The sequence below is a fragment of the Nymphalis io genome, chromosome 27 (genome assembly GCF_905147045.1).
Source record: "Nymphalis io chromosome 27, ilAglIoxx1.1, whole genome shotgun sequence".
NCBI classification, from domain to species: Eukaryota; Metazoa; Arthropoda; class Insecta; order Lepidoptera; family Nymphalidae; genus Nymphalis; species Nymphalis io.
The window spans coordinates 6,399,077-6,415,690 of NC_065914.1; the positions used below are offsets into that span (position 1 = coordinate 6,399,077).

Below are 16,614 nucleotides of genomic sequence, written 5' to 3' on the forward strand. Positions count from 1 at the left end.
TGAAAATGCGAAAATGTTATCAGTCCAATCAACATAAAATTAACATGAATGCGAATGGAATTCATGACAGCAATAATTTTTTATACGGTTTGTTAAACATCGAAAACCAATAAACCAAATGATTCAATTTATCCCGCTTATTGCGCACTACTAACACCATCTAGTGGCTAATCGACGAACTACGTGCAAACTATCGGTCACGTGGTACGTAGTTCGATGAAAAAAAAAATAACAGAACCTGTTTGATACGATGACGTTTCGCCTATGTTTTTGTGAAGCTTTTAGTAGCACAATAATCGTGTTAGCGTTTGTTTTAAACGAAAATTAAATAGTTCAGTGCGTGAAATATACGGATTATATCAAGATATAATCGAAATAAATCGTTAGTGCGTCTGCGCGTGTTGAATTACATAGTATAATTGTATAAACGTTTAGCTGAATGAAATTAATTGTGTGATTGCAAATCGCTATAAACGGAAAAGTATGTGACGAACTTATTCAAACATGTGTATTTCGTGTATGTGGATAGTTAGATGTGCAAAAAATTGTGGTTGAGAAATGGGTGACAGACTGAAACATCCATTTAAAGTGAAAGAAAAAACATTTATAGTGATTTGTCCAACATGGATTTGATCACGGACTTATCACAGCTAAGTAAGTTTTTGAACTTTAACCATTCAAGTATTATAAAAAATATATAATAGTCTAAGTTTTTTTCCAGTTTAATGTGATATAATTAAAGATATATTTTTTATTAAATAAATATAATGACCTACTTTCGAATACCTAACTGTAATTTAAATATAAATAACAAACGAAACCAAAACACTAAGCGACCGTACGGTGAACTGTGAATGGGTAATGACAAAAAAATCTTAACTATTCGTTATCAAAAGGTCGTTTCCCACGATCTTTGTCTCTCACTTATCGCGTAATAATAAAAGGTCGTGTGTTTAAATTTATTTCCAATTTCAAACTAGAATAGCCGTATTTTACCGACAATTTTTTAATTAATTAATTGGCCTAAAATAGCATGTCATTCGTTAATAAACATCAGATGAGATTTTTTTTTTCAATTTCAAACTTAGAATAGCCGTATTTTAGATTCTTTAAAATTAAATAATTGATTTAAATAGTATGTTAATTAAAATAAAAACAACAACGATTTTTTTTTTTAAATTAGTATAATGTTTTATTTGTTATGCTCTTTTGTTATGTAGACAATTTTTACATACGTCCCTTTTGTACTAACAGAAGCGTTATGTAAATATTATAACAAAGCGTTTTACCAACTGTTCGAGATAATAAAGCGACTAAATAGAAACGTACAGTTATTTTATTTAAGTTCCTCTCAATTGAAGAAAAGATTGATCAGAATATAACCAAATTAAGTTTTAAAAAATTAAATATTGAAATAAAATAAAATGTTCGAATTTTAAATTTAATTTTCAATAGTGTTTATGGTCGATTTTGGGTATGGGCGAACACCAGATATCGTTATGTAAAAGTGCGTTATTATTAATAACAAAAATATCGCACACAAAAAACCCCGTTAATCTTTAATGCCTACACACCAGATAATAAAAATTAATATCATGAAGATTAAAATTTTTATTATTTTTTTATTTTTAATATTGTTACAATTTTGAGATCGTATCGTTCCGATTCAGCCACAAAGTTTCCTGTAGGCCTATTCTGTAAGAACAAACCCGAAACTCACCGCGGAAAACGGTCTTAAAATGTCAGAGCGTGATATGCGATATTGACCGTAATAATCATAGAATTTCAAGAATACACGCGCCAAAATAGTGTATCAATATAAGTCGGTTGCCGACATTTCACGGACGAGCAATGAAGTGAGATACAATAACAATATATAATAATGGTATATTAATTTAATTACATAAATAAGTATTTCTAAAAGACTGGATTGTCGGAATTAATTTTATATTGAAATACGATTGAATTGATATAATAAAAACGTTACATTTTCCTCATCATAACTAAAAAAATATTATTATTTGTAAACAGATAATATTACAATATATTAATAATACAATTTATTTGTGCGCTGTTTAAATCAAACTTTAAAAGTTCGTGTAATGGAATTCAATAATCATTAAAATCGTCTTTTATAAATTAAGTTTTTATAAGATCACGCAATGTTCAAACACTATCAACTTTTAAACTTCGAGCTTTAACGATTGTTCTCGACAGAAAACCCATTTTTGTTTTATTGTACTGGACCCAGGATTTGAGCCCAGGACCTCGGGGTCAGAGCTCTAACACGGTGGCGGTGAAAAGACAGTGGAAGCCATTTAAATATAAGCTAGTCAATAAAGCGACGAGGCTGGCTTTTTATTACTCCATCTTAGTGAGTTTGTTTGTTTGTTTGTTTGTTACGCTTACACGTATAACTATTTAACTAGTTATCGTGAAATTTTGCACACCCGTTGCCAGGGATACCAAAAAGGATATAGTATAATATAATATAATATCCTTGAACATTTTTCACACACGGCCATATGATCCCAAATTAAGCTTATACAAAGCTTGTGCTATGGAAACCAGACAACTGATATACTACATATACTACTTTTCTTTTGTAAATACATACTTATATAGATAATTACACCCGGACTCAGGACAAACAGACATGTTCATGCACACAAATGTCTGTCCTGGGTGGGAATCGAACCCACAACCTTCGGCGTGAAAGGCAAGTGTTCTGCCAACCACGCCAACCGGCTCGTCAGGATATAGGATACCCAATATCTCCCTACTGTCATGCTTAAGCCGCGGATGGAAAGTATAGTCTACCTATTTAGTATATAGTCTATAAGTCTAAATATTATAACTTATATAAAAGCAAAATCCTATAAATATTCAAGTTTGTTAGGATGTGTGATAAATAACTGTTTTTTTTTTAAATCAAAATCAATGTTTTATATACAAAAAAAAAAGCCGAGATGGCCCAGTGGTAAGAACGCGTGAATCTTAACCGATGATCGTGGTTTCAAACCCGGGCAAGCACCACTAAATTTTCATGTGCTTAATTTGTGATTATAATTCATCTCGTGCTTTACGGTGAACGAAAACATCGTGAGGAAACCTGCATGTGTCTAATTTCACTGAAATTCTGCCACATGTGTATTCCACCAACCCGCATTGGAGCAGCGTGGTGGAATAAGCTCCAAACCTTCTCCTCAAAATGAGGAGAGGAGGCCTTTAGCCCAGCAGTGGGACATTCACAGGCTGTTTCGGTTCGGTTCGGATATACAAAACATAAGCTCGTATCGCAGTCGGCCATTGGACAGTTCCTTCGTCTGGAGCCAATCCTGGATGTAGAATCAGGTCATGCTTACCATAAAAATGTATTGTCATAGGAACTGAACCGACATGTAGAATTTCAACTCCGTGGGATGAGAGATTGTGGTTCAAATTGAACTTGCAACATTTGACCTTGTAAAACAAACAAACAAACAAACAACAAGTTAAATAAAAGCTTGTAATGTATTTATTTGTCAACATATACAAGTAATGCAACAATTATGCAAATAAATCAAAAACAACATCAGTATATAAGTAATTGCCTACTTTTTTTACAGGTGTATATAAAATAGTGACTTGTTATAAAATTAACTTGACGAGCCGGTTGGCGTGGTTGGTGGATGCTTGCCTTTCACACCGAAGGTTGTGGGTTCGATTCCCACCCAGGACAGATTTTTGTGTCCATGAACATGTCTGTTTGTCCTGAGTCTGGGTGTAATTATCTATATATGTTTGTATTTACAAAAGAAAAATAGTATATGTAGTATATCAGTTGTCTAGTTTCCATAGTACGAGCTTTGTACAAGCTTAATTTGGGATTTGGGTGAAAAATTTCCCAGGATATTATTATTACAAAATTAACGATAATATTATTAAGATATATATTATAGTTCATTCTAGAATTAATAGAATCAGATCGCAAGCATATCGCGACCTGAACGACACAGACTACCATCGGATGCTGGACCGGTTATAGATCGTCGGTATTTCGCAGGAGATTTAACTTTTTAATCTATTTTTGTGTAACGTTCATATCTCCTGTATATACGGTTAAAGACATTTATTTTCTCAAAAGATTTACATTTAAATCACAGAGAAAATTACAGAACAATTAGAAAATAAATAAATAATAATAATTAAATCGAATAGGCGTATTTACTGGTGGTAGAGCTTTCTGCAAGCTCGTCTGGGTAGGTACCACCCACTCATCAGATATTCTACCGCAAAACAGCAGTACTTGGTATTGTTGTATTCCGGTTTGAAGGGTGAGTGAGCCAGTGTAATTACAGGCACAAGGGACATAACATCTTAGTTCCCAAGGTTGGTGGCGCATTGGTGATGTAAGCGATGGTTGACATTTCTTACAATGCCAATGTCTAAGGGCGTTTGGAGACCACTTACCATCAGGTGTCCCATATACTCGTCCGCCTTCTTATTCTATAAAAAAAAAATGCAGCGAGTTTCGAAGGCTTTAGTGTAATACGATAGGCATTACTAATATTATCAATGCTCGGTGCTCGTGCTCGGTAAAGGAAAACATCGCGAGGAAACCGGAATGTGTTTGTGAAATTTTACCACGTGTCATACACTAATCCACTTTGGAGCAGCATGATGGATGCTTAAGTGACACATTCCCAATTACATAAAATAAATATAATTTATAGTAGGTATAAAATATATCTATGTATGATGACGTAAAAAGTAAAAATAATACATCACACTACAGTACAGTAACAGCCTGTTAATGTCCCACTGCTGGGCTACGGCCTCCTCTCCCTTTTGAGGAGAAGGTTTGGAGCTTATTCCCTAACATACTAAAATATATATAATTTTAATGTCCAGACACCGATGCAGGCTATTCCAGCGTGGAGATGGGTCTTTGGCCAGCTATGAAAAAACGCAACGACGTATTTAATTTAAAATTTATTTATATATCGACATAAATAACAAATTCATTTTTAACGTTTTATATTGATAAATATCAGTAATCAGTAACAGCCTGTTGATGTCCCACAGCTAGGCTAAGGCCTCCTCTCCCTTTTTGGGGAGAAGGTTTGGAGCTTATTCCACCACGCTGCTCCAATGCGGGTTGGTAGAATACACATGTGGCAGAATTTCAATGAAATTAGACACATGCAGGTTTCCTCACGATGTTTTCCTTCGCCGTCAAGCACAAGATGAATTATAAACACAAATTAAGCACATGAAAATTCAGTGGTGCTTGCGCGGGTTTGAACCCACAATCATCGGATAAGATTCACGCGTTCTAACCACTAGGCCATCTCGGCTTTTTTTGCTATTATTATTATTTATTGATAAATATTGCCTTGTATAATTCGAATCGGTAGTTTCAGAAACGCGCGTGTTTGGCTGTCATCAGCTGATGACCTCCTAACTAGACTGGCAAAAGCATTATTTTTAGTCTATTCCAATCGTAGGAGCAAAGATAAACAATCCTTAGATGTATTTATTTATATTTCAGAGGCATCTTGCGGGCCGGCAAGGCGAAGGCGGCTAGTGCAGAACGTTTTTCCCGTCTGTACTGGCCGTCGTCGCGTTTGGACTCTACTACCACTTACCATCAGGTGGAGTAGAGTAATTTGCCCTCCCGGCGAATATAAAAAAATATATATATATAATGGAAATTTCAAATTAAAAATTATATATATTATTCTGCTATTGTTGTATATTACTTGTAATTGTAAAGGATGCTAAGCGCTTCTATATTGAATAATGATTTTTGTCTGACTTTGACTTTGAAAATTCAATTTGCTAACCTCTGCTGTATTACTGCATACAATTCTAGATTAATATGCCTTTATTTATAATACAACACTATTCCACTTAACTACTTATCTAATATAATGTTCCGAACATAAATTCGTCGACATTCTAAAAGCAATTATTTCGCGAGTCCATTATGAAAATCATAGATTACAAAATCTCGTCCGATGATATCGCGTCAAGTCAATCTCGAAGTTTTTTGTCTTTATTCATCTTGTGGAATAGGCTATAGTGTTTTCTTTTTCAGATTTGAAGAGTGAGTGATTCAGTGTACAAGTACGAGGGAGATAACATCTTAGTTCCCAAGCTGGCGTATTGACGATGTAAGAGATGGTTAATATTTCTTACAGTACCAATGTCTATGGTAGACCACTTACCACTAGGTGTCCATTGCCAGGCTGCCTACCTATCTTGCCTACCTTTAAAATGTTTGGTTAAATAAAAAACAAACATCATATGTGTCACAGAAACCATTTATTTGTTATCTATTTTTTTATCAGTAGCTATAATTAAAAAAATATATTTTATTGGTAACTAAAAAAATATTTTATTTGTATGACGAAGGTTCTTGGAAATCGTGATTAAGTCGTGAGAAAATGTAGTCAGGGACTGGTAGTATCTGAACGGCTTTAAATTTGTCTGTTGCAGCTTTTTATGTTTTTAAATTTATTTATTATATAAACAACATCTGATATGTATTACATAATAATCATATTTATATTTAAGTAAGCTCACAGATTTGCATTTATTTGTAATAATTATTGAGCAAGAGATAAATGAAATAAAATGATGAAATCTTTGAAATATGTTTTTTCATAGTTGTTAATATATTGTTATGTTTTTGTCACAAAGGTTAGGTTAGGTTATTCTCTAAGAAAAAAATCGTAATTTACCGCCGAAAACGGTCGTAAAATGTCAGAAAGTGATATGCGACATTGACCATTATAACTATAACATTACAAGAACACACGTATCAAAATAGTATATCACCATAAGTCGGTTGTCAACATTTCACGGGCGAGTAATGAAGTCGGTTCTTACAGGATAGCACTACTGGAGGTGGTTTTCATATCGATAAAGCCGCCTTTGCACGCTTAAAGTTAATATCCTATGTTTTGTATGTATCGTAAATGTGTGCAAATTTTACACATACAACCACTAATAAATGAAGTAACAAAGTGAAGTTCCACACAAATCCACTCGCTGCTCCATTTCGTTCGTGATACCCTTAACAGATTCTGCGAACCAAAATAAAAAGCTATGATATCGCCATGACTTTGTGGTATGTATTTGGAAGCGGCCGCTCATAGGCGTCATTATCATTTTGCTATGTGCCTATTGGCGTCTTAGGCACAAGTCACTGGTGGTAGGGCTTTGTGCAAGCCCGTCTGGGTAGGTTACCACCCACTCATCAGATATTCTACCGCAAAACAGCAGTACTTGTTATTATTGTGTTCCGGTTTGAAGGGTGAGTGAGCCAGTGTAATTACAGGCACAAGGGACATAACATCTTAATTCGCAAGGTTGGTGGCGCATTGGCGATGTAAGCGATCGTTAACATTTCTTACAATGCCAATATCTATGGGCGTTGGTGACCACTTACCATCAGGTGGCCCATATGCTCGTCCGCCAACCTATACTATGAAAAAGGCCGTATATTCGGACAACTTCTTTTAAGTTTTTCACTTGGCGGTAAAGCTTTGTGCAAGCCTGGGTTACCACATATGAAATTCTGTCGCGAAACTGCAATACTCATATTTGACACAGGCAGGCTGCCTCAATGTTTTCCACAAATCAAACACTACCATATCAGCTCGTTAGCTATAATATGTAAATATCACTGGTGTAGTGGTGTGTGTCACTGGTGGTAGGGCTTTGTGCAAGCTCGTCTGGGTAGGTACCACCCACTCATCAGATATTCTACCGCAAAACAGCAATACTTGATATTGTTGTGTTCCGGTTTGAAGGGTGAGTGAGCCAGTGTAATTACAGGCACAAGGGACATAAAATCTTAGTTCCCAAGGTTGGTGGCGCATTGGCTATAAGCGATGGTTGACATTTCTTACAATGCCAATGTCTAAGGGCGTTTGGTGACCACTTACCATCAGGTGGCCCATATGCTCGTCCACCTTCCTATTCTATAAAAAAATATATATATATATATTTTCTTTTACGTTTATTATTGTACTTTCATTAAATTGATGAATCATTAATTTAATAACATAATAATATCTAACGTCTTTCCTGTAAGTGTGGACAAGGAAAATCCATTCAGTCTTTGTACTAGAAATACCGATACTTATATTAATTTATTGTTTGATCACGAACTGCACTATCTTAGTTGTTTCGAATTTTAAATGTAGATGGTGTGGTTTATATGTTATATATACATATATGTTATATAAAAAAGGCCAAGATGGCCCAGTGGTTAGAACGCGTGAATCTTAACCAATGATCGTGGGTTCATAACCGTTCAAGCATCACTGAATTTTCATGTACTTAATTTGTGTTTATAATTCGTCTCGTGCTTGAAGGCGAAGGAAAACATCGTGAGGAAACCTGCATGTGTCTAATTTTATTGAAATTATGCCACATGTGTATTCTACCAACCCGCATTGGAGCAGCGTGGTAGAATAAGCTCCAAACCTTCGCCTCAATAGGAGAGAGGAGGCCTTAGCCCAGCAGTGGGACATTAACAGGCTGTTACTGTACTGTTACTGTATATATACATATATACTCTGTATGAGTATATACAACAAACGGTTTCTAGCCTACTTGTCAAATGTCTAGCCTAGTCTAGCTCATCGATGAACTAGGTCCGCGCTGCGTAAAACCGGTTTTAGTGTTGTGGTATACTTAGGTTAAAGTATCGGTATTTCTAAATTTTTTTTTTTTTTTGCAAAACCGGACTGTTTAATTGATAGTATAACGCTCGAATTAAGAACTTGTTTATTTTTTTTAATTGGTCTTTAGTGGATTATGGTAGTATCGATTGTAATCAAATCGATTTAGACAGTTAACAGACACGACATATATACGTTATATCAAATGAATAGGTCGACAAGTGTATAATGGTCACCGGATAGCCATATTACTGATACGATGGCCCGTATTGTGTGCCCATCTGCGATGAGATTAGGCGTAATGTAACTAAGGATTCCCTTGACATCGTTCCCACTAGTGATCGTCTGGCGAAAACGATTGATGGACGGACAGGACAAGTATATATATTATTATGAAATATTTTTTGTCTAGCTACAATTCTTGCCACCATTCCACGCGGTCACCGTTTGTGCTGTAACTATTTTCTTTCCTAAAATATTAGCGGTTGTCTTCTTATCAAATATTGGTGGTTGATTAGTTAATGCTGTGTCTTTTTCTGTTGTATGTCAAATTATTAAAGACAGAAAGAGAGAAATAAGTGTTTAAATGAACAGCTATGCTTATAAGTAAGGCCGTTATTGAAATTAATAATAAGTAATGCTTTGACGTAGATAAGTTTTAGTAAGTTAAGCAAAATGAGGAAACTGTATGGCGAAGATTAAATCGCAGGTTTAAACCCGGGCAAGCGACAAGTTTTCATGTACTTAATATGTGTTTATAATAACCCCCATCCCCGCCCCCTTAAAGTTGTAATTTCCAAATAACAGCGTTCTAGGTTCAGTAGTTTTGTCTGTGCGTTGAAAGTCAGTCACGACAAACTAATTGTTATATATATATAAATAAGAATTATGCATCTCTTGACAAACTGTAAATGCAAATAAATATATATTAAATGAATATTTGGTGTACTTTTATGACCTTCATAAGATTTTTCTGCCGCATCACCATGACTCATCATACCTTCGAATAGCAATACTTAGTATTGTGTGATGATTTGAAGAGTGTGTGAGACAGGTCCGAAGTTTGGTGACGCATTTGCGATTTGTGGGATGGTTGATTCGTACACAGCAAATTACTTCCAATTTTAGCCTCTGACAATTCTGTAACAGTAACAGCCTGTTAATATCCCACTGCTGGAATAAGGCCTCCTCTCCCTTTTGAGGAGAAGGTTTGGAGCTTATTCCACCACGCTGCTACAATGCGGGTTGGTATCTGGCCATTCAAGTGCTGGTGATCAGTGTCACACTCCCATTGAACACCAAATAGTTTTGCTACCAAACCATATACATAGCTCTATTGTATATAGAGATCACTCAAAATATCTATAGCATATTCCATTCAAAAGTAAAAACAGATGTACTATATTGAAATTCAATACGAGTTCGTGAAAGGTTTGCGTTTTAAATGTTTACTGGTGGTAGAGCTTTGTGCAAGCTCGTCTGGGTAGGTACCACCCACTCACCAGATATTCTAGATCAAAACAGCAGCGCCTGTTGTGTGCCGGTTTGGGTGCGTGGGCCAGTGTGATAACAGGCACAAGGGAAATAACATTAGTTCCCAAGGTTGGTGGCGGTTTGGTGACGGTTAACATATCTTACAATGCCAATGTCTATGGGCGTTGGTGACCACTTACCATCAGGTGGCCCATATGCTCGTCCGCCTTCCTATATTCCTATAATATAAAAAATATTTATATCGTCGAAATTGTTATCACAACATAATTTTTTTTAAAGTAAATTTGAAGTCGCAAGTGTTGTATGTTCCCTTTTAAGTTTTAAATTATTAAAAAATGAATGATCAATGAATGTCAATTTGTCTTGCGTAATCATTGTTTTTTTTTTTGTATTTAGTTTTTTGTAATGATTTTGTATGTAATTCTTTAAAGTTCTGATTTAAATAATTTTTGTCCCGCTATTTACTTTCTGCTTCTTATTTGTATTAGTGGTAACTGGAATGGTTTATTTGTTATTTTATTGTTATTTAATATTTCTGTGTTATTGTACTGTTTGTTTCCCGAAAAATTTAATAAATGTATAAAAATTAAAGTTTATAAATGTGGTTAAGAGGAATTGTTTCGTGTAATAAATACAAATATATTAACCAAGAACTGCTTGTATATATCGCATGGAATATTTAAATCAAATGTTTTTTTATCTCAATAGCTTTATTCCCCCTTCGTTTAGAGTAAGTCACCTAAAAATACCTTAAATTGAAATATATTGGTCGAAATAATAATTTGTATCGCAGAAGTAATCGAGATATAGGATAACAATAAAATTATTAATGTTAATAATGCTATGACGTAAAACCAGCCAGCGTAACGTGTGATGACATTATAATATTTAATACTTCTTTGATTTTAATATAATATGTTTATATATGATCTTCTATTACGGCTTTAAAAGCGAAACGAAATATATACTGGATATAGGTCTCTCCAATGACACGCGACTGAGCTCGATTTTCAGCTCTCCATCTCAATCTGCCATAATTTTTTTAGTACGCCTATAATTGACTAATGAAATTCATCCACGTGGAAAGACAAAAGAGGAACCCTTAGCCCAGCGGTGGGACATTTACAGGCTGTTAATTAGTTAATTAATTGCCGAGGTTGCAAAGCGGCTCGAACGTGTGACTCTTGACCGAAGATTACAGGTTCGAATAGGGGCACATTGGCTTGTTATGCTGAATTTGTCATCGTCATCTCAAGATGTGATCATCCGGCGGCTAAGGGAATGTACACGTAAGGAAGCTTCCATGTCTCAAAAGTTATTTTACCATGACGCTTATCAGTAACGGCCTGTGAATGTCCCACTGCTGGGCTAAGGGCATCCTCTCCTCTTTTTTTTTTGTGGAGAAGGTTTGGAGCTTATTCTACCACGCTGCTCCAATGCGCGTTGGTAGAATACACATGTGGCAGAATTTCAATGAAATTAGACACATGCAGGTTTCCTCACGACGTTTTCCTTCACCGTTAAGCACGAGATGAATTTTAAACACAAATTAAGCACATGAAAATTCAGTGGTGCTTACCCGGGTTTGAACCCACGATCATCGGTTAAGATTCACGCGTTCTAACCACTAAGCCATCTCGACTCTTTATTCTATCAGTAATGTCTCCATGAGCATGAGATGAATATGTCACGTGAAAACAATAAAAGGATTCGAATCTGCGATCTTCGTTTGACATCCAAGTGTTATATCAACTAGGCCATCGCGGCTCAAGACAATGCAAGTTCTTTTATTTACACAACTCGCAAGCAATTATAAAACTTTCTCACGATTCAAAACTCAACAATAGGATAATAAAACAAAAAAATAAATATCACTTAAACAATGACCCATATAAATGATAAGTATACCGTATGGCGTAGAAAATAAAGTTCAAAATTGTATTTAAATTACACGACTTGTATTATAGAGTGTATTTATGTACACCTGTTATTTACGTAATGAAGTATATGGCTTTAATATTTTGTGAATTCAGCTTAGATTATGTTTCAATCTCACTAAGGAGGACGCTTTAGATCGGGCAAAGTGAGGCATAGATGCAGGAAAGCGGACCCTGGCGTTACTAGGCCGGGAAAACGTTAGCCAGAAGAAGTTTAGATTTTTTTTTTTTTATATGTCCGGGATGGCAAATGACTCTACTCCACCTGATGGTAAGTGGTAGTAGAGTCCAAACGCGACGACGGCCAGTACAGACGGGAAAAACGTTCTGCACTAGCCGCCTTCGCCTTGCCGGCCCGCAAGATGCCTCTTCACGCCTCGTTTGAAGAAACCCGGGTTGTAAGAGGAGGGGAACACGTGAGCTGGTAAGGAATTCCATTTTTTGGAAGTGCGACAAAGAAAGGAGTTGCCAAATTTCTTTGTTCGCGATGGAATTGATGTCACAGTTAGGCGGTGACATCGAGAACATAGGATTTGTGTTGTTTGAAGCCCGTTTTTGTAGGTATCACTGATAGGCTTGCCTACGTCTCCGACCTTTGTCTCACGTCGAATTTCAATTTTCGGTATACGATCAATGAGATAATTCGTGGATATGATGGCTTTTGGTCCTTTTATAATTTATTTTTTCAACCAACTCTTAGTATTCTCAAGATTAGCATAGCTATTCTATAGTACAAACTCGAAACTCACCTCAGAAAACTGTCGTGAAATGTCAGTGACATTTCAAGAATACTCGCATCAAAATACTACATCAATATACTTATATTGTCAACTCACGGGTGAGTAACGAAGTGAGTTATGTAGAATAACACTGCTAGAAGTCATCTTTATGTATATTTGCCAAAAACAATAATCGAACTGAAAACCACGTTTTTGCTGTAAAAATGTACAATTTTTACAGCAAAAACAATGCGTACAGTTAAATAGGATCACGAAAACTTTGGACATAAGATTAATATTTAATTTCAACTTGACCTGACTTGTTCGTGCGATTCTAATATCTGACAAGGCCAAGGTTTTCGTTTTTTTTTTTTGCATAAAAAAACGGTAAAACCTTTTTAATTTGTTATCGTCGATGGTTTAAAGCCTCAATAACTTAACGGTATATGAATCGTATATTTTTTTTATTTATCGATATTACGCAAGAAGAGACTATGTGTAATGTCAAAAGAAATTCTCTTCCAGTGGAAATGGTGGTGGAAATAATACGAAATAAAAAAGAAACAAAGATAACAAAAAGCAATAATGACCTCAGCCACGCCGACGTAGGTCAATGTCAAGAGAGAATAGCCAACTGCACTATAGTGCAAATATATGTGCGCAAACACAGGTGCACTCTTTGTAGCCTCCCTCTCATAATCCGATAGCAATCAGTTACAACCGGAAACAGCTCGGACGCAGGACGGCTTTACGTGCGTGCTTTACGAGGCACGAGAGTGTAACCACTTCCAACTTCCACTGGGCTCCTATTGAAAATCTTCGACTGTAAACCCAATAATTTTTTACTCGCCCGCCCTGGAGTTTGAACCTCGGAGTTTTTTGTGAACTTACAAATTGAAATATTCGTTTTTTTCACATAAAATCAAGTCACACTTTGAACTATAAAAAATATCTAAGTAGCATAAAATAATAATCAATCGCTTCGCTAAGTCCACAGTTACAGTGGTTTCATAATTGAAGGCTAGTGCTCAAGGTGCAACAATGCTGTCCATACAATGGAGTCGGTTTGATTCTATGGCCTTTGTATGTATAAGAATTATATATAATTTCGACTGAACCGATTTTGAAGCTAATTTAAACGTAAAACTAAGAGCCCGATTTAGTTAGAGGTAAAAGGTCGTAAGTAAAATTAAGTTCGGTTTTTGAAAATGTAAACAGACGTTTGTTATTTTGGTTACCACAGTAACAGCCAGATAAAGGGAAATATATTATACTTATTTTAATATCGTCGAACCAGGTTTTACTGGCTTTCTGAAGCATGGAAGTCTAATAGCATTGTTTGATAGACAAGGGTCAGCCTTTTTTTATTTTGATATTAGAACCTCTGACCGCAGAACTTGCAGCTTTATAAGCTAACGACTAAACCAATGGAGTAATCACTATAAAGTCAAATAAAATATCGTGAAATCGTTTCCTAATGTGTTTATTTGTGCACTTTGTGCGGAAAACCCGTCATAATGCAGGGATCGCTTAAAACTAAGCAATTATATGTACGTCATTTCCCATTTTTGGATCACGTGACATATCGGATACACGTACCATTTCCATTAGCATATATACCTCGATTATATCTAGCATCGATTTATAATAATGTTTATTTTATTTAATAAATCGGTGCCAAATTCGTTGAAAGAATTTAGCTTTTCATTTTTGTTTTTATTTTCAGTGGGGTGAAAACGACCCCACGAGCACATAAGGGTTAGCATAGGACCTCTTGAATAGCTGCTTTTGTAAAGAAAATTCCCATATTTCTTCCGTTATTGTCATTCGGTTCCCGAAACAGTGTTTATGTATGGGAACCGCGTGCGTTGCGGTTAACTGGTCGGCACGCGAATGAATGAACAGGGTTCTCCTTATATATGGTGCTTAAAAAGCTTAATAATATAATTAACATTAAACTTTTTTAATTGTTCAAGATTATATTGATTATAAAAAAGGTGGGGTTAGTACTTATTGACTTTCAGGCGGTATATATGTTGATACATATATAAATTTAATTGTACTGGATTTGGACTTTGTGTTTGAAATTTTGGAAAAGGGTAATACTGAATTTCTTGTCGGTTCTTCTCTGTAGAATTTACACTTAAGACAATTCTGTACAATGACGGTTCATAAGTTTTTGTTAAAACAAACTTCGATAAATTTTACTTGGATTATGAAAAAATTAAAAAAAAAGTGCGTGCGTTTACAGTTCACGAGACAGAAGCGAAACTTTGTGGTAGGGCTTGGTGCAGGCCCGTCTGGGTGGGTACCACCCACTCATCAGATATTCTGCCGTTAAGCAGGAATACTTGGTATTGTTGCGTTCCCGTTTGAAGGGTGAGTGAGCCAGTGTAACTACAGGCAAGAAACATAATATCTCAGTTCCCAAGGTTGATGGTGCATTGGCAATGTAAGAAAGGGTTATTACTACTTACATCGCCAATGTCTATGGGTGGTGGTGGTCACTTACCATCACGTGTCTCATTTGCTCTTTCGCCTGTCTATAATATAGAAAAAAAAACTTTTGTAATAAACGTTACGAATATAACCGTTGTCTTCAAGACCTTGAACTTATACATTCGTTGCGTCCAAACAAAGTTCAGATATTAACTTTAAATATCTATCGTTTATTTGACATACATTATGATATTTTTGTGTTTCTTTATTTGTATTTAATTTTGCAGACAGACCCGGGGCTTCTACAAGGGAGAAGCCTCCACGACGAGTAAACACTTTTAATTTATTCTATACTAGTAAAATACAAGTATAATTACTACATTTCACTAAAATTATTTATTTGCTAATAATAATTAATGGCCTCATCCTTTGTTGACCCGGAGCCAACAGACCTCCAAATTGGGCCCTGTATGCTTCAATAGTCATATCGTTATGTGTTAAGATTATTCATGTTAATAATATTGTTGAAATAATCTCGTGCTCTGTTTTCTACACGAAATATAAATTATACTTTTACATACTTGAAAGTTTTATAACTTAGCGATACTTAGTGTTACAAGTTAACACAAACTTAAGAGGATTTTAAATAAATGTCAAGGGCGTCATAATGCAGCAACTCATCTGTGGGGCAATGTTTACGGTTTCATAAAAGTATCTTAGAATATTTAAAAGTTGCCTGTTGCTAAATATAAAATAAATAAAGGACAATATTTGGGATTAATAATATCCTGGGACATTATTCACACACGGCTATCAGATCCTAAATTAAGCTTATACAAAGCTTGTGCTATGGAAACCAGACAACTGATATATTACATATACTACTTTTATTTTGTAAATACATATTTATATAGGTAATTACACCCAGACTCAGGACAAACAGACATGTTCATGCACACAAATGTCTGTCCTGGGTGGGAATCGAACAATCTTCGGCGTGAAAGGCAAGTATCTACCAACCAGGCCAACCGACTCGTCCGGTAATATTCAGTAAGTTTATATTATTTTTGTCGGCTTTTTGATATTTTTTTTTTATTTAAAAACTTAAGTACCAACATTAACACCGCCCGTAGACATTCGCATTGTAAAAAATATTAGCCATTCCATACATCGTCAATGCGTAACCGATCTTTGGAACTCAGATATTATGTATCTGTCTATTTGTATATAAGTATATGTAATATATGATAAGTGGTTGACACTTACCCAGATGAACTTGCACGAAGCCCTACCACCAATCAATGAACTCTACTTAATTTAATTAATTTTATATGTATAGGAATACAA

At 35.3% G+C, this 16,614-nt stretch overlaps 1 protein-coding gene across 3 annotated transcripts in view; it reads left to right on the forward strand.

The window, feature by feature from the left end:
- The first annotated feature begins 261 nt into the window (after window positions 1–261).
- LOC126778793 (uncharacterized) overlaps window positions 262–16,614 on the forward strand; it is a 53,962-nt gene continuing 37,609 nt past the window's right edge. For all 3 annotated transcript variants that reach the window (XM_050502461.1, XM_050502460.1, XM_050502462.1), the window contains exon 1: window positions 262–654. In XM_050502461.1, the coding sequence (XP_050358418.1) occupies window positions 624–654 (31 nt within the window). In that variant the 5' untranslated portion in view covers window positions 262–623. The remainder of the gene's footprint in view (window positions 655–16,614) is intronic.